The sequence below is a fragment of the Triticum urartu genome, chromosome 1A (genome assembly GCF_056163025.1).
Source record: "Triticum urartu cultivar PI428250 chromosome 1A, HENAU_Tu73, whole genome shotgun sequence".
Classification (NCBI taxonomy): domain Eukaryota; kingdom Viridiplantae; phylum Streptophyta; class Magnoliopsida; order Poales; family Poaceae; genus Triticum; species Triticum urartu.
This window is the reverse complement of record NC_141873.1, coordinates 202,959,600-202,977,647: the sequence shown is the minus strand read 5'-3', so window position 1 is coordinate 202,977,647 and position 18,048 is coordinate 202,959,600. Positions and strand designations below refer to the sequence as shown.

General features: G+C 47.2%; 1 protein-coding gene across 1 annotated transcript in view; it reads right to left on the bottom strand.

Annotated features, from left to right (window-relative positions):
• LOC147990594 (uncharacterized) overlaps positions 1–16,961 on the bottom strand; it is a 131,700-nt gene extending 114,739 nt beyond the window's left edge. Inside the window, exon 1 of the mRNA XM_087538308.1 lies at positions 16,797–16,961. Within this exon, the coding sequence (XP_087394434.1) occupies positions 16,797–16,961 (165 nt within the window). The remainder of the gene's footprint in view (positions 1–16,796) is intronic.
• Positions 16,962–18,048: the final 1,087 nt, after the last annotated feature.

The following is an 18,048-nucleotide window of genomic DNA, read 5'->3' as shown; positions in this document are numbered from 1 at the left end:
GATTGCAATGTGGATGTTGCGAATATAAGATGAAACCTTTGTTGATCAAGGTGGGGTTCTGTGACGTCTTGGTCTGGTCGTTGGACACAAACGAAGTACGCGAAGTTGCAGCTATGGCGAACTTTTAATCTAAACAAATCCCAAAGCCTAAACGATGCCCTAAGGGCTGTATATATGGAGGAGAGAGGGGGAATTCTGTGTCCCTTGGTGGAGGGGTCCGAAACCAACCGTAACTCTTGTTTCCCCACACATACGGACTCTAAAAACAGCCTATACTTAAGTACTTCGAAAATACATGGGCCTGGCCCAATAATAAAGTAACGCAACACCTAAAATTGCCTCTAGACGAAATTTATGAAGTGGCATCTTTTATATTTCGTCCCATGCTTCATGCACTCATTATGGTGGCTTCAGAGTCCTGGAATCATCACTTGTAACTCCTTTCTTGTTCCCCTTGCGCATGCCATCATCTCCATGCTTGGACTTGCTCCAAGGTTCATCTTTCTTGTCCAAGCTAGGCCCTTCATTTGTAAGTAAAACAAATGTACCAATTTAGGTTGCATCATATTTTCATGAACATTAGGATCGTTACCAAGAAAAGAAAGTACCTGATAATTCAATTGGCGTGCGCGAGCTCTAGTAATCGGTCCAGTATGTATAGCAGCAGGGGCTGTGGGTGTAACAATGGTATTGATGTCCTCATCAGGACGTCCGGTGAGCTCGGAAATCCGCTAATTTCTATCCGGGTTAGGGGTTCCGGTCATCCGGTGGATGATGGACGTCCGGTCGTTCCAGGGGCACTGGACGTCCGGTAAAGTGACGGTCGTCCGGTGGTCGGGGTCAACGCGAGATTTCAGACCCGGGACGCGATTTTGGGCGGAATTTGGGGATTTTGGGGTCAAAATTGATGAGATTTCATGGATGGAAAGTGGGGAAAATTGGGGAAATGCTAGATCCACTCAAAACCAAGCAAATCCATGGATCAAAATCAACAAAACTTCATCATACCAACAAATCACAAAAAAAATTGGGGCTATTTTTGGTGGGGATGTTCGAATTTGGGGAAGAACACAACAAAACTAGGCTAGAAAACACAACGGGGAGGCTCCAAATTCGTGATAAACCTAAGCTCATGATACCAAGATGATGTAGGGTGAAACCCTAGGTGGCCGATCTTTCACGAAAGGAGCGGATCCCGAAGAGAAACACGAAGAACATGAGGGGGATTCACGAGGGAAAACACGAGAGAATCACTCAAACCAACAAGATTCGATTACACATGTGCTAGATCCTCGAAACACAAAGAGATACACAATGATCCAAGGTCAACAACAGACGATACACGGTAGTCGGTTCTTCTCCGTGAGGAGGTCTTGATGGGGCCACCCAAGAGGGGGTCTTGAATCCAAGGGGATCTTCTTCGTAAAGGGGCCGCGGTCTCTCTCGTGGAGTAGATCCGTAATGGATGAGCGAGTAGCCACATCTCACATGTAGAAAGTGATGGTTCGGAGAGGAGCGAGTTCACCTTGTGTCCAATGGCGTATGTTCGAGGTCTCGTCAGATGTCCACTTGGGGTTTGGAGAGTAGTCAGAGTGTACATGGGGATGAACATGGGATGCTCCGCATCATAAGGCTTATGGTGGAACTCGGTGAGGATAGTGGCACAAAAAATTGATATAAAATGTTAGCAAGAGTCAATAATGATGAAAGAGATTCACAAATTCGCAAGTGAAACAAGTAGACCAAGCAATATGGGGCACACAGAAACACACACACAGATAGATAAATGGGGTCGTGCAATCTAGGATGAGCACAAAATGTGGAATCCACGGAAAATGCTCATGTTGCACAACTCAAGAGAGACGCTAGCACAATTGCTCAATAGGCGGATACGACACTTGTGCACAACCTATAAGATGCAAAATGGATAACTTTCTATCCCAAGTATGCTATGGATGTATGGTTCCCGGTGTTTCTCACAAGGTGATGCAAGATGATCTTATATGCAATGTGGTATGATGCTATGGCTATTGCTTACGAGCTCTTTTGTTTCTCTCTTTTTTTGCTTAAAAGCTCATTCTTTTTTTATATCCACTTTGCGAAATGCACAAACCAAGATAGCAATTGTGTATATGCGGGAACAATCTTGAGGCACAAGGGATGATATGATGATACCAATATGATCTAGTATGTATGGAATGGAAGGGTGGATCACTAATGTGCACAAGTAACGTTGCCAGCAATAATCAAATGGCTAATCTCGATAGGCAAGTAACGCAAAATGGGCTAGGGGTTAACAATGCAATTGCAAGGGGAATGTACAATGGAGGGGTACCATGATACAAAGATGATATGGAGGTTACCGTCCTTGGCGATGATGAGTGGTGGTGATCTTGATGGAGATACCAAGATGATGGAGACTCGTCCCTAAGTAGTAGAAACACCTTAGGAAACGGAAAAACCGCGAACTCAAAATCTCAAATGTCAAATGGTGGTAGCGGGATGTGGTGGTGGTTGCGGAAATGCAATGATGGGTTTTGCGAGTAGCCAATGCGGAAATGAAGGATAAGGTGGTGTACTATACAAGGTGTCGGAGTTGGAAGCACGGTCCCTAAGTAGCCGAAACACCTTAGGAGACACAACTCACAACACAAACAAAATTGGGTTAACTTGGGGTAGTGGAAGTGTATGGTGGGCAAGGTTATGCGGAAGTGGTGGTGTTGGTTGATGTAGAAGCAACCGTCCCTAAGTAGCCTAGACACCTTAGGAGACTCGAATCACTCCTCAAGCAACCACTAATGCTACAGGGAATAAAATTGGTTAGGTTGCGGAAGTCGGTGGTGGTGTAGCGGATGATATGGTGGAGGGCCTAGGCAAACTTGCCAAATTTCAGAAAATTTGATGGAGTCAAATGATGTTGGTGGTATTTTTGTGGGAAGGGGGATGTCAAGAGCTTCAAAACGAGCTGAATAACGTCAAAAATGGAGTTCGGATGAATTAGTTATGGCCGAAACAAAAATCAGCCGAAGTTGATATCTACAGGTAGCGGACTTCCGGAAAAAAATGGATGTCTGGTGGCCGGATGTCCGGTCGGGTCGGAAATCCGCTAATTCTGCTCGGGTTAGGGGGGTCCGGTCGTCCGGTAAGGTCGGACGTCCGGTGGTTCATGCGGCTCCGGACGTCTGGTAAAGTGACGGTCATCCGGTGTATCGGGGTCAACTCGAGATCCGAGATTCGGGACGCGATTTTGGACGGAATTTGGTGATTTTGGGGTCAAAATTGATGAGATTTCGTGGATGAAAGATGGAGAAACTTGGGGAGATGCCAGATCCACTCGAAACCAAGAAAATCCATGGATCAAAATAAACAAAATATCATCAAACCAACAAATCACAAAAAAAATTGGGGCTATTTTTGGTGGGGATTTTCGAATTTAGGACGAAATCAAGCAAAAGAAGGCTAGAAAACGGTGGGGGAGGCTCCGACATCATGATCAACATGGCTCATGATACCAAGATGATGGTATCAAGAGACAAGCTGGCTCTGATACAAGATGATGTAGGGTAGAACCCTAATCGCCCGATCTTTCACGAAAGGAGCGGATCCCGCGAAGAACACGAGGAACACGAGGGAAATCACAGGGGAAAACACGAGAGAATCACTTAACCAACAAGAACTAGTCACACATGCGCTAGATCCATGAACACAAAGGGATATACAAGATCCAAAGTCAACAACGGACGATACAAGGGGTAGCCGGTTCTTCTCCGTGAGGAGGTCTTGAATCCACAAGGGGATCTTCCTTTAGAAAGGGGTCTTGAATCCAAAGGTGGATCTTCTCCGAAGAGGGGTCGCGGTCTCTCTCAAGGACTAGATCCGATATGGATGAGCGTAGCTCTATCTCTCAAATGAGCTATCACAACGCTAACCCTAGAAAGGAGGAGGGAGAGGTCTATTTATAGTCTTAGTGCAAATGGGGGTGAAGTGAAGGGGTACATGGGCCTCAGCCCGCAACTGGGCACGACCAGGTACCGGACGTCCGCTAGTGACCGATCGTCCGGTGGCTCGTGGGCGGCCGGACGTCCGGTAGGGGCCGGTCGTCCACTCGATCTGGCTCGGATGCTGGTGTAGCAGATTTCCGGTCCGGACCGGTCGTCCGGTCGCCGGTCGTCCGGTGGCGTCGGACGTCCGCTCGTTTGGCTCGGGTGCAGGGACACTGGTTGTCCGGTCTGGACCAATCGTCCGGTGGATCTTCAGGCACCGGACGTCCGGACCCGACCGGTCGTCCGGTGGGTGGAGCTTCTTCGACAGCTCTTCTTCTTGCGTCTTCGTTTCCACGCTTCCCTCGCGGATGGTGTAGGTGTTCCTTGGCGCTTGCACTCCTCCACGTCGTCCGCAGCGTTCCGACAATACCTATGCATGCACACGGGAGAAGTGTCAAGTAGTATACCATCCTCGAAGGGGTCAAGTGAGCACGTGTAAAGGAGATGATGCACCTTTGTGTATGTGAAGTAGAGGTCGCATGTGTCACTTGCCAAACGGACTCTTGACATGGTGATGTCCGTAGGATGCTCCGCATCAGTTAGCGTTGGTTTAGCTCATACTCAGAGATAGAGCTTCGCTCATCCATATCGAAACAACTCCTTGAGAGAGATCGCGGCCCCTCTTCGGAGAAGATCTACCGTGGATTCAAGACCCCTTTTCGGGAAGATCCCCTTGTGGATTCAGGACCTCCTCACGGAGAAGAACCGGCTACCCTTGTATCGTCCTTAGTTGTCCGTGGATTCGTGTATCGTTCTATGTACCCGAGGATCTAGCACATGTGTGACCTGTTCTTGTTAGTTTGAGTGTTCCTCTTGTGTTTCCCCTTGTGTTTTCCCTCGTTTCCCTCCTCGTGTTTTTCGCGTTCTTCGCGGGATCCGCTCCTTCCGTGAAAGATCGGGCCACTAGGGTTCTACCCTACATCATCTTGGTACCTAGAGCAAGGTTGATCACGATTTCGGAGCCTCCCCGTTGTGTTTCTAGCCTAATTTTGTTGTTTTTCGTCCTAATCCGAAAATCCCCACCAAAAATAGCCCCAAATTTTTTTTTGTGATTTGTTCGTGTGTTGAGATTTTGTTGGTTTTGATCCGTGAATTTTGTGTGTGGCTCGTAGATCTAGCCTCCCCACCCTTATTTTCCTCCAATTTCTTCTTTTTCCCCTTCGGATTTGGGCTTTTCCCCCAAGTTTTTCTGCCCAAATCCATGATACCGAAGTCTCTGTTCTTGGCAGAATCACGACCACCGGAACTTCCAGTCCAGCCCGGACATTCCGGCCCCCGGACCTTCCGGCCTTCCCCGGAACCTCCGGACCCCGGACCCTCCGTCTTGCCCGGAACTTCCGGCTTCGACAGAAAGTTCGCACTACTTCCACAACTCCACCCAAAATTCCACCAATTTTTGTTCCGGTGCTCACCATATACCATATATATTTCCGCATACCTCCACCACTTCCGCATAAACCACCATTTTTGGACCGTTTTGCTCTCCGACACAATTGCTACTTTGAGGTTTGAGAATTTGAGTTGCGGTACAGTATCCTTTTGTGTTTCGGCTATCTAGGTACGGTTCGACATCGACATCACCACTGCTCATCTTCGCCACGGACGCGTCATCAACAACGACCACCTTGACTACGACTTGGTATTCGTGCCACCATTTTGACACCATACCAAAGCAAGACCGGTAACCTAATCTTGGTATTGGACATATCATTCTTGCCATTAAATTGATAGCCATCATAGCCTTACTCCTTTGCGTTGCTTACCCATCGAGACTAGCCATTGAGTATTGCGGGCAACAAGACTTGTACACATTAGTGATCATACTTCCCATAGCATACATACATACATACATACATCATTGTTGCATATATTGGTATCATCTCTTGTGTCACAAACTTGTCATCGCATACTCACTTGCTATCTTGGTTCGTCAAACATTGCATGAGAAAAGAGCTCAAACATCAAAGAGCCAACCAAGCTTTTAAGCAAACAGGAAAGATACGCAAAGAGCTTTTAAGCAAGAACCATAGCATCATAAAACATTAAGATTGTCATACTCGATCATTTTGGATCATATCATAGCAACACCTTGCATACAAAGTATTTGCGATAGAAGTCGTTGCATTTTTGCTAAGCAGGTTGTGCACAAGTTCTTGTATCCGCCTATCGTGCAATCATGCTAGCGTCTCTCTAGTGTTCTGCAACAAGAGCATTTTCGTGGATTCCACATTTTGGCTCACCCTTGGTTGCACAACCCCACTTACCTTTTGCGTGTGTGTTTCCGTGTACCTTATATGCTTGGTCTACTTGTTACATTGCATCTTGCGAATCTTTTCCAACATTATTGAAGCTCACTTACAATTGCATCAAATTTTCTGCCACCATCCTAACCAAGGTCCACCAAAAGCTTTTACTTGTGTAGGTGTGAGAAACCGACAAGAACTCGTACCAATTGTGCTATTTCCTTGTCCTACATTGGAGTGATCCTCGATCCACTTTCAACTTCGGTCAAGGTACATTTGGTACTTGTTCCTCTCTTTCTACCACTCACATTTGTCTTGGAATGATGGATAGGCCAAGTACTTCTACCAACCCACTCTTCATGGAGCAAGACGATGACATGAACTCCTTCGTCACCAAGAGTCACCTCTTTGGTGCACAACATGCTTTGCATCAAGAGCAATAAGCGATGAGTGAATGCATCGACAACCTTGCCGCCAACTTGCGACTTTCCGAGCAATGTACAAAGGACTACTTCGACCACAAGCTCAACAATCACAAGTAAGAGAATGACGCAAGGATGGACGAAATTCGTGCTTTGTTGCTCAACGTCTCGTCTTCCACTTCAAGAAGGAGCCATTCAAGCCGCCACTCCGACTTCACCCTCTCCGCCTCAAGTACACCGAAATCGAACACTCCTCGTCGAGCCGCGCGCGTCGACCGTCAAGCAAGCCTCAATCCCCTAAGGGACATCGACTCTCAAGAGCGTCGACAACATCAAACTCAAGAAGCCTTTGCGCTAGCACGAGAACGAAAACGTCAACGCCAACATGAAGAGGAAGAGCGAGGGCGTCTACACCAAAATGCCCAATATGCCGAGGCACAACGTCAAGCACAACAACTCCGTGACGCTCAAGCACTTGTGGCGCAACAAGCTCTACGCGATTCGAGTCGAGCCATTGCCATCCGAAGCCGACAAGCCCGTGAACAAGAAGAAGCACATCGCGAAGAAATTCAAGAACAAAGATTTCACGCTCATGTGCATCGTCAAGTTCCTCTTCGAGCTCGCGAAGATCCTCCACAAGCTCGCGAACACCATCAAGTTCATCGAGAGCATGAAGACAATGGAAATCCTCCACGACAAGAGCAACATGAGGATAACAACCCTCCGCGTCAAGAGCACCACGAGTTGAACAATCATCTACAACATGGGTGTCATCATCCCCGACCCCAACACAATGAAGAGCAACGCTACGGCAAGCTCAAGTTCACCATGCCCAAGTTCAACGGAAGCAACGATCCCGAAGAGTACCTTTCATGGGCATTGAAAGTTGACAAGATTTTCCGTTTGCACAATATGACGAAGAGAAGAAGATCGCAATGGCATCCATTAAGTTCCAAGACTACGTGCTCATTTGGTGGGAACAAGTCATTGAGCGCTGAGAGGCAAGAGGTGAACCACCCATCACTACTTGGGCGCAAATGAAGGATGTCATAAGAGCACGCTTCGTACCTACCTACTACAACTGCGATCTCTTTAAGAAACTCCAACAACTCAAGCAAGGAACCAAGAGCGTTGAAGAGTACTACAAGGAGATGGAGATTACCATGATACGAGCCAATGTCACGAAAGATGATGAGCAAACAATGGCACGTTTCGTGAATGGACTCAATCATCCTATCAAGAAGATCGCCGACTTCCAACCATACTCAAATCTCATCGAGCTAGTGCACCAAGCTACCAAAGCGGAACGCCAAGTGCAAGATGATTTCAAGTATGCCATGTTCTCATCCAAGTCCTACGGCTTCTCCAATAACCAAGCTTCAACGACTCCAACACCGACTACAAGACCTTCTACTTCCAACATCGACAAGTCGACTTCCAAGAAAGCTTCGCCAACTGCAATCAACCCTACTACGGGCAACTTCAAACCGAGAGCTTCATCATCATCAACCCCAACCGATGAGACCATCAAGATGAGTTCCTTCAAGTGTTTCACTTGCGGAGGCTGAGGCCACAAGTCCTACGAGTGCACCAACAAGCGAACCATGGTCTTCAACGACGATGGCACGTATGACTCCATGAGCGACGGCGAAATGGAAGCCCTCGAGCACGTCGCGATTCACCGCCAAGTGAACAATGAAGAAGAACAAGTCTTTTGTGATGAAGACTCGAGTCCCGCACTTGTTGTCTCCAAAGTCTTGACTCTCCAACATCACCAAGAAGAAGACCAACGATGCCACATATTCCACACCAAGGCCGGCATCAATGGACGATCCGTCAAGGTCATCATCGATGGAGGGAGTTGTCACAATCTCGCAAGTGAAGAACTTTGCTCCAAGCTCCAATTACCCAAGAGGAAGCATCCACATCCATACAAAGTGCAATGGCTTAGTGATTCCGGCACTATCCAAGTCGAGCACCGAGTACAAGTCTCCTTCAAGATCGGCGCCTACAAAGACACCTTGGAGTGCGACGTCGTTCCAATGACCGTTTGTCATCTTCTCCTTGGACGGCCATGGCAATTCGATAGAGGAGTCGTCCCCAACGGCCGAACGAACCACTACATCTTCAAGATGAAGGGCAAGGAGTACATCCTCCATCCAATGTCGCCAAGTCAAGTGATCACCGACAAGTAAGCCACCCATCGTGGAGATCATAGTGAGAGAGCGAGCCACCAAAACGAGAGTGAGCGCCACAAGCCAAAATCGACTGCCTCCACGATGAGCAAAAACAAGAACTTAGTTCTATTTGCCACCAAACGTGAGATGAGAGAAGTGTGTGAGGACCCATCTAGTGTCCTACACTACGTCCTTGTGTGCAAGGACAACGCACCACAAACTAACACCTCTCACACTCTTCCTCTAGTGTTGTCTTCTCTTTTGCAGGAATTTCAAGATGTTTTCCCCGATGAGCTACCTCCGGGACTACCTCCACTTCGAGGCATTGAGCACCGCATCGACCTCATCCCCGGAGCGCCACTTCCAAACAAAGCTCCGTACCGGCTCAACCCCGACGAAACAAAAGAAATACAAAGGAAAGTAAAGCATCTCATAGACCATGGACATGTGCGTGAAAGTTTGAGCCCTTGTGCCGTTCCGGTCATTCTTGAGCCAAAACGTGATGGTAGTTTTCGCATGTGCTCCGATTGTAGACCTATCAATGATATCACCGTTTGCTATAGGTATCCCATTCCACTCCTAGATGATATGCTTGATGAGCTTAGCGGTGCCACTATATTTTCTAAAATTGATCTTAAAAGTGGTTACTATCAAATCCGCATACAAGAGGGTGATGAATGGAAAACCGCCTTCAAAACCAAGTTTGGTTTGTATGAGTGGTTAGTCATGCATATGGGTCTTTCGGAAGCGCCAGCACTTTTATGCGCCTTATGAATCATGTCTTTCGCCCTTACATTGGTATATTTGTTGTGGTTTACTTCGATGACATTCTTGCGTTTAGCAAATCTATTATGGAGCATGTCACCCATGTCCGCACTGTTTTGCAAACTCTTAGAAAAGAGCGACTCTATGCTAATATGGAGAAATGCCTTTTTGGTGTTGATAAGCTCATTTTCTTGGGTTTTGTTGTTTCTTCTAAGGGTGTTCATGTTGATGAGTCCAAGATTAATGCTATTAAGACTTGGCCGCAACCAACCAACTTGCATCAAGTGCGTAGTTTTCTTGGCCTTGCGTGTTTCTATCGTCGCTTCGTAAAGGATTTTAGCACCATTGCTTCGCCTTGCATGCTTTGAGCAAGAAGAATGCGCCTTTTGTTTGGGGACCATCCCAAGATACCGCATTCAATGAGCTTAAGAATGGGAACACTACCTTTGTCCCCATGAGTTTATCATTCATGCCGATCATGAGACTCTCAAGTATCTGAAGGGACAAACTAAGTTGAACAAGCGTCATGCTAAATGGAGTGAATTTATTGAGTCTTTTCCCTATGTCATCAATTACATCAAGGGTAAAGAAAACATAGTAGCAGATGCTCTTTCCCGCATTTGCATGCTTGTCACGCAACTTGAGTTAGATGTCATTGGCTTCAAGCATATCAAAGACTTATATGAGCATGATGCAACTTTTGCCATTCCTTATGCCAAGTGTTTGTCGAATACATCTTGGGAACACTATTACATCAAAGATGGCTACCTTATGAGATCTAACAAACTTTGTATTCCCGAGTCCTCTCTTCATTTGTTGCTTTTGCAGGAATCTCATGGAGGAGGCTTAATGGGACATTTCGGACGCGACAAGACGTTCGCCACGCTCTCGAAAAGCTACTTTTGGCCTAAGATGTTTCGGGATGTTAATCGTTTCACCAACCAGTGTTCTACATGTCGCAAAGCTAATTCCAAAGCTCAATCTCATAGTCTCTATATGCCTTTACCAATTCCGTACCAGCCTTGGAAAGACATTAGCATGGACTTTGTACTTGGTTTGCCTAGGACTCGCAATGGGAAAGATTCCATATTTGTCATTGTGGACCGTTTCTCCAAAATGGCACATTTTATTCCTTGTCACAAGATAGACGATGCTTCACATGTTGCTAATCTCTTTTGTAGGGAAATATTGCGTCTCCATGGTGTGCCAAAAACAATTGTCTCGGACCACGATGTCAAGTTCCTTAGCTACTTTTGGAAGACCCTATGCGCCAAGCTCGAAACCAAGCTATTCTTTTCCACGGTGTACCATCCTCAAACCGACGGCCACACGGAGGTGAAAAACCGCACACTCTCCGCTCTACTTCGAGTACTCATCAAGAAGAACATCAAGGAGTGGGAGGAGTGTCTACCCATCGCCGAGTTCGCCTACAACCGAGCAAGACACTCAACAACCGGCAAGTCCCCTTTCGAGGTCGTCTACGGATTCAACCCTTTGTCACCATTGGATATTCTACCTCTTCCACTCCAAGAGCGAATAAATTTGGACGCAAGTGCACGAGTGACCCATCTCAAGAAGGTGCATGAAGATACAAGAAACACCATTGAGCGCCAAGTACAACGCCTTGCGACAAAGCTCAACGTCAACAGGCAACCTATGGTCATCAACATTGGTGATCTCGTGTGGCTACACCTTCGCAAGGAGCGCTTTCCACAAGAACGCAAGTCTAAGCTTCGACCACGAGCAGATGGACCCTTCAAGGTGCTCGCACGTGATGTAGGGTGGAACCCTAGATGGCCGATCTTTCATGGAAGGAGAGGATTCCAAAGAGAAACACGAAGAACGCGAGGGGGATTCACGAGGGAAAACACGAGAGAATCACTCAAACCAACAAGATTCGATTACACATGTGCTAGATCCTCGAAACACAAAGAGATACACGATGACCCAAGGTCAACAAAGGACGATACAAGTAACCGTTTCTTCTCCTAGAAGGAGGTCTTGATGGGGCCGCCCAAGAGGGGGTCTTGAATCCAAGTTGATCTTCTCCGAAGAGGGGCCACATTCTCTCTCGAGGAGGAGATCGGGATGAATGAGCGACGCTCTATCTCGAAGTATGAGCTAAACCAACGCTAACCCAAGCTAGGATGAATGGGGGGTCTATTTATAGTCTAAGTGCAAAAGGGGGGCGAAGTGAAAGGGTACATGGGCCTCGGGCTCGAATCTGGACGCAGCCAGGTACCGATCGTCCGCTGGGGACCGGTCGTCCGGTGTCTCAGGAGCTGCCGGACGTCCGGTGTCCTCCAGTCGACCGCTGGTTCTGCTCTGTGATGGGGGTGCCGGATGTCCGGTAGCTCCGTACTTCCGTTGATGTTGGCTCGGGTGCTGGTGCGCCGGTCGTCCGGTCCAGACCGGACGTCCGCTTGTTCGCTTCGGGTGCAGGGGCACCGGTCGTCTGCTCGCTGGGGTTCGGCTGAGGCTTCAGGCGCCGGACGTCCAGTCCCGGCCAGTCGTCCGGTGGCTGGGACTTTTCCTGCATCCCTTCTTCTTGTCCGTCTTCTCGTCCATCTTCCTCTTCTTCTTGTCCTTGCTCCTTAGCTTCTCCATTGTACCTGAGTATGCACAATGTATCCATATGAGGTAGTAGCCATGCTTCATGCGCATCGAAATGGAATTGTGAGAGGAGAGATGTCACCTCAGTTTCAAGGGCTCTTGCACATGATCGAGTCATGGGTCCGGTAGGCACTTGATGAGACGATGGTAGGTCCATGGGGATGACCTTGGGATGCTCCGCATCATCTCCCCTCCCTTGGGGAAGATCCGTCCTCGGATCAAAATCTTCATCACCATGGAAAGGAGAGAGATCTTTGACGTTGAAGATGTCGCTCACGTTGTACTTGTCGCGTGGAAGGTCGATCTTGTAAGCATTGTCGTTGTAGCGTGCAAGCATCTTGAAGGGTCCATCTGCTCGTGGACGAAGCTTGGATTTGCGTTCTTGTGGGAAGTGGTCCTTGCGAAGGTGTAGCCACACTTGATCACCAATGTTGAAGACCATAGGTTGCTTGTTGAAGTTGAGCTTCGTCGCAAGGCGTTGAACTTGGTGCTCGATGGTGTTTCTTGTATTTTCATGCATCTTCTTGAGATGTGCCACACGCGCACTTGCATCCAAATTGATGCGCTCTTGGAGTGGTAGAGGAAGAATATCCAATGGTGACAAAGGGTTGACTCCGTAGATGACCTCGAAAGGGGACTTGCCGGTTGTTGAGTGTCTTGCTTGGTTGTATGCGAACTCGGCGATGGGTAGACACTCCGCCCACTCCTTGATGTTCTTCTTGATGAGTACTCGAAGTAGAGCGGAGAGTGTGCGGTTTGTCACCTCCGTTTGGCCGTCGGTTTGAGGATGGTATGCCGTGGAGAAGAGTAGCTTGATTCAGAGCTTGGCGCAGAGAGTCTTCCACAAGTAGCTTGATTCCGAACTTGACATCACGGTCCGAGACGATAGTCTTTGGCACTCCATGAAGGCGCAAGATTTCCCTACAAAACAAATTTGCAATATGTGAGGCATCGTCTATCTTGTTGCAAGGAATGAAATGAGCCATTTTGGAGAAATGGTCCACGACAACAAAAACGAAATCCTTGCCATTTCGAGTTCTAGGAAAACCAAGCACAAAGTCCATGCTAATATCTTCCCATGATTGGTATGGAATCGGTAGAGGCATATAGAGGCGATGATATTGAGCTTTGGACTTAGCTTTGTGGCATGTCGAACATCGGTTGGTGAAGAGATTGACGTCCCGAAACATCTTTGGCCAAAAGTAGCTCTTCGAGAGCGTGGCGAACGTCTTATCGCGTCCAAAGTGTCCCATTAATCCTCCTCCATGCGATTCCTGCAAAAGCAATAAACGAAGGGATGACTTGGGGATGCAAAGTTTGTTAGCTCTCATAAGGTAGCCGTCTTTGATGTAATAGAGTTCCCACGATGTATTCGACAAACACTTGGCATAAGGGGTGGCAAAAGTTTCATCATGCGCATACAAATCTTTGATATGCTTGAAGCTAATGACATCTAACTCGAGTTGCATGACTAGCATGCATATGCGGGAAAGAGCATCCGCGACGATGTTTTCTTTACCCTTGATGTACTTGATGACATAGGGAAAAGACTCAATGAATTCACTCCATTTAGCATGATGCTTGTTCAACTTAGTTTGACCCTTGAGATACTTGAGGGTCTCATGATCGGTATGAATGATAAACTCATGGGGACGAAGGTAATGTTCCCATTCATGTAAAACGCGGACTAAAGCATATAGCTCTTCTTCATAGATGGGATATTTGAGTTGCGCTCCGGAAAGTTTCTCACTAAAGTAAGCTATGGGGCGCTTCTCTTGCGTTAACACACCTCCTATGCCATTACCGCTAGCATCGCAATGAGTCTCAAAAGGCTTGTCGAAGTTGGGTAAAGCAAGCATGGGAGCATGAGTAAGCAAATTCTTAAGCTCATTGAATGCGATATCTTGGGATGGTCCCCAAACAAAAGGCGCATTCTTCTTGCTCAAAGCATGTAAAGCGAAGCAATGGTGCTAAAATCCTTTACAAAGCGACGATAGAAGCCCGCAAGGCCAAGGAAACTACACACTTGATGCAAGTTGGTTGGTTGCGGCCAAGTCTTAATAGCATTGATCTTGGACTTATCTACATGAATACCCTTAGAAGAGACCACAAAACCCAAGAAAACGAGCTTATCAACACCAAATAGGCATTTCTCCATATTAGCATAGAGACGCTCTTTTCTAAGAGTTTGCAAAACGATGCAGACATGGGTGACATGTACTTGGATAGATTTGCTAAACATAAGAATGTCATCGAAGTAAACCACAACAAATATACCAATGTAAGCGCGAAAGACATGATTCATAAGGCGCATAAAAGTGCCCGGTGCTTCCGAGAGACCCATAGGCATGACTAACCACTCATACAAACCAAACTTGGTTTTGAATGCGGTTTTCCATTCATCACCCTCTTGTATGCGGATTTGATAGTAACCACTCTTAAGGTCGGTTTTGGAAAATATAGTGGCACCACTAAGCTCACCTAGCATATCATCTAGGCGTGGAATGGGGTACCTATATCTAAGGGTGATAGCATTGATAGGTCTACAATCGGAGCACATGCGAAAGCTACCGTCACGTTTTGGCACAAGAATGACCGGTACGGCACAAGGACTCAAACTTTCACGCACATGACCTTGGTCTATGAGATGCTTTACTTGCCTTTGCATTTCTTTGGTTTCTTCGGGGTTGACGCGGTAGGGAGCTTTGTTCGGAAGAGGTGCTCCGGGGATGAGGTCGATGCGGTGCTCAATGCCTCGTAATGGAGGTAGTCCCGGAGGTAGCTCATTAGGGAAATCATCTAGAAATTCCTGCAAAAGAGAAGACAACACTATAGGAAGAGTGTGAGAAGTGTTAGTTTGTGGTGTATTGTCCTTGCACACGAGGACATAGTGTAGGACACTAGATGGGTTCTCACACACTTCTCTCATCTCACGTTTGGTGGCAAATAGATCGAAGTTCTTGTTTTCGATCATCGTGGAGGCACTCAATTTGGGCTTGTGGCGCTCACTCTCTTTTTGGTGTCTCACTCTCTCACGATTCTCTCCATGATGGGTGGCTTGTTTATCGGCGATCACTTGTCTTGGAGACATGGGTCGTAACACAAACTCCTTTCCTTGCATCTTGAATCTATAGTGGTTTGTACGCCCATTGTGGATGACTCTTCTATCGAATTGCCATGGCCGTCCAAGGAGAAGATGGCAAACGGTCATTGGGATGACGTCACACTCCAAGGTGTCTTCGTAAGCGCCGATTTTGAAGGATACTTGTACTCGGTGCTCGACTTGGATAGTGCCGGAGTCACTAAGCCATTGCACTTTGTATGGATGTGGATGCTTCGTCTTGGGTAATTGGACCTTGGAGCAAAGTTCTTCACTTGCGAGATTGTGACAACTCCCTCCATCGATGATGACCTTGACGGATCGTCCATTGATGTCGGCCTTGGTGTGGAATATGGTGCATCTTTGGTCTTCTTCTTGGTGATGTTGGAGAGTCAAGACTTTGGAGACAACAAGTGCGGGACTTGAGTCTTCATCTCAAAAGACTTGTTCTTCTTCATTTTTCACTTGGCGGTGCATGGCGACTTGCTCAAGGGCTTTCATTTCTCCTTCGCTCATGGAATCATAAGTGCCATCGTCGTTGAACATCATTGTGCGCTTGTTGGTGCACTCATAGGACTTGTGGCCTCGGCCTTCGCAAGTGAAACACTTGAGGCAACTCGTCTTGATGGTCTCATCGGTTGGGCTAGATGATGATGGAGCTCTCGGCTTGAAATTGCTCGTAGGAGGATGACTTGTAGTTGACGAAGGTTTCTTGTAACTTGACTTGTCGCCGTTGCTTGTAGAAGGCTTGGTTGAGGTAGAAGGTGTTGGAGTTGTCGAAGCTTGATTATTGGAGAGGCCATAGGACTTGGATGAGAACTTGGCATACTTGAAGTCGTCTTGTACTTGCCGTTCCGCTTTGGTAGCTTGATGCACTAGCTCGATGAGGTTCGAGTATGGTTGGAAGTCGGCGATCTTCTTGATAGGATGATTGAGTCCATTCAAGAACCGTGCCATAGTTTTCTCATCATCTTCCGTCACATTGGCTCTTATCATGGGAATCTCCATTTCCTTGTAGTACTCTTCAACGCTCTTTGTTCCTTGCTTGAGTTGTTGAAGTTTCTTGAAGAGGTCGCGGTTGTAGTAGTTTGGCACGAATCGTGCTCTCATAACATCCTTCATTTGTGCCGAAGTAGTGATGGGTGGTTCACCTATTGCCTCGCGGCGCTCAATGACTTGTTCCCACCAAATGAGGACATAGTCTTGGAACTCAAGGGATGCCATTGCGATCTTCTTTTCTTCTTCATAATTGTGCAAACGGAAGATCTTGTCAACTTTCAATGCCCATGAAAGGTATTCTTCGGGATCGTTGCTTCCGTTGAACTTGGGCATGGTGAACTTGAGCTTGCCGTAGCGTTGCTCTTCATTGTGTTGGGGTCGGGGATGATGACGCCCATGTTGTAGATGATTGTCCAACTCGTGGTGCTCTTGACAAAGTTGGAAGTCTTCCTCATGTTGCTCTTGGCGAGGATTGGGTCCATTGTCTTCTTGTTCTCTATGGACTTGATGTTCTTGTCTCGCTTGAGGGGGAGCTTGTCTATCTTGACGAGGAGCTTGTTGACGCACACATCTTTGATAAATTCTTTCTTGAGCTTCATCGCGAAGTGCTTCTTGATGTAGTCGAGCTTGTCGGCCTCGGTCGGCTACGACACGACTTGATTCATGAAGGGCACGTTGCGCTTCAAGTGCTTGAGATTCACGTAGTTGTTGTTCTTGGCGTTCCGCCTCGGCGTCTTGTGCATCTTGATGTTGTCGCACTCGCTCCTCTTGTTCGTGTTGACGTTGGGGTTGCCGTTCCCGAGCTAGCGCAAAGGCTTGTTCTCGAAGTGGATTGAGGTTTGCTTGACGCTCGTTGCGCGCGGCTCGTCGAAGAGTGTTCGATGTCGGTGTACTTGAATCGGAGATGGTGTCGTCGGAGTGTCGACTTGAACGGCTCCTTCTTGAAGTGGAAGAAGAGAGGTTCAGCAACAAAGCGCGAATCTCGTCCATCCTTGCGTCATTCTCTTGCTTGTGATCATCGAGCTTGTTGTCAAAGTAGTCCCTTGTACGTTGCTCGGAAAGACGCAAGTCGGCGGCAAGGTTGTCGATGCGTTCACTCATAGCTTGTTGCTCTTGATGCAAAGCACGTTGTGCACCAAAGAGGTGACTCTTGGTGACGAAGGAGTTCATGTCGTCGTCTTGCTCCATGAAGAGCGGGTTGGTAGAAGTACTTGTCCTATCCATCATTCCAAGGCAAGTGTGAGTGAAACAAAGGGAAGAACCAATATCAAATGTACCTTGACCGATGTTGACAATGGATCAAAGATGACTCCAATGTTTAACAAGGAAATAGCACAATTGGTACCAATTCTTGTTGGTTCTGACACCTACACAAGTAGAAGCTTTTGGTGGAGCTTGGTTAGGATGGTGGCACAATTTTTAATGTGAATGTAAGCAAGATTCAATAATGTTGGAAAAGATTCGCAAGATGCAATGTAACAAGTTGATGAGGACATCAATACCATTGTTACATCCACATGCCCTACTGTTACATATACTGGACCAATTACTAGAGCTCGCGCACCCCAATTAAATTACCAGGTACTTTCGTTTCTTGGTAATGATTCTAATGTTCATGAGAATATGATGCTGCCTAAATTGTATACATTTGTTTTGCTTACAAATGAAGGGCCTAGCTTGGAGAAG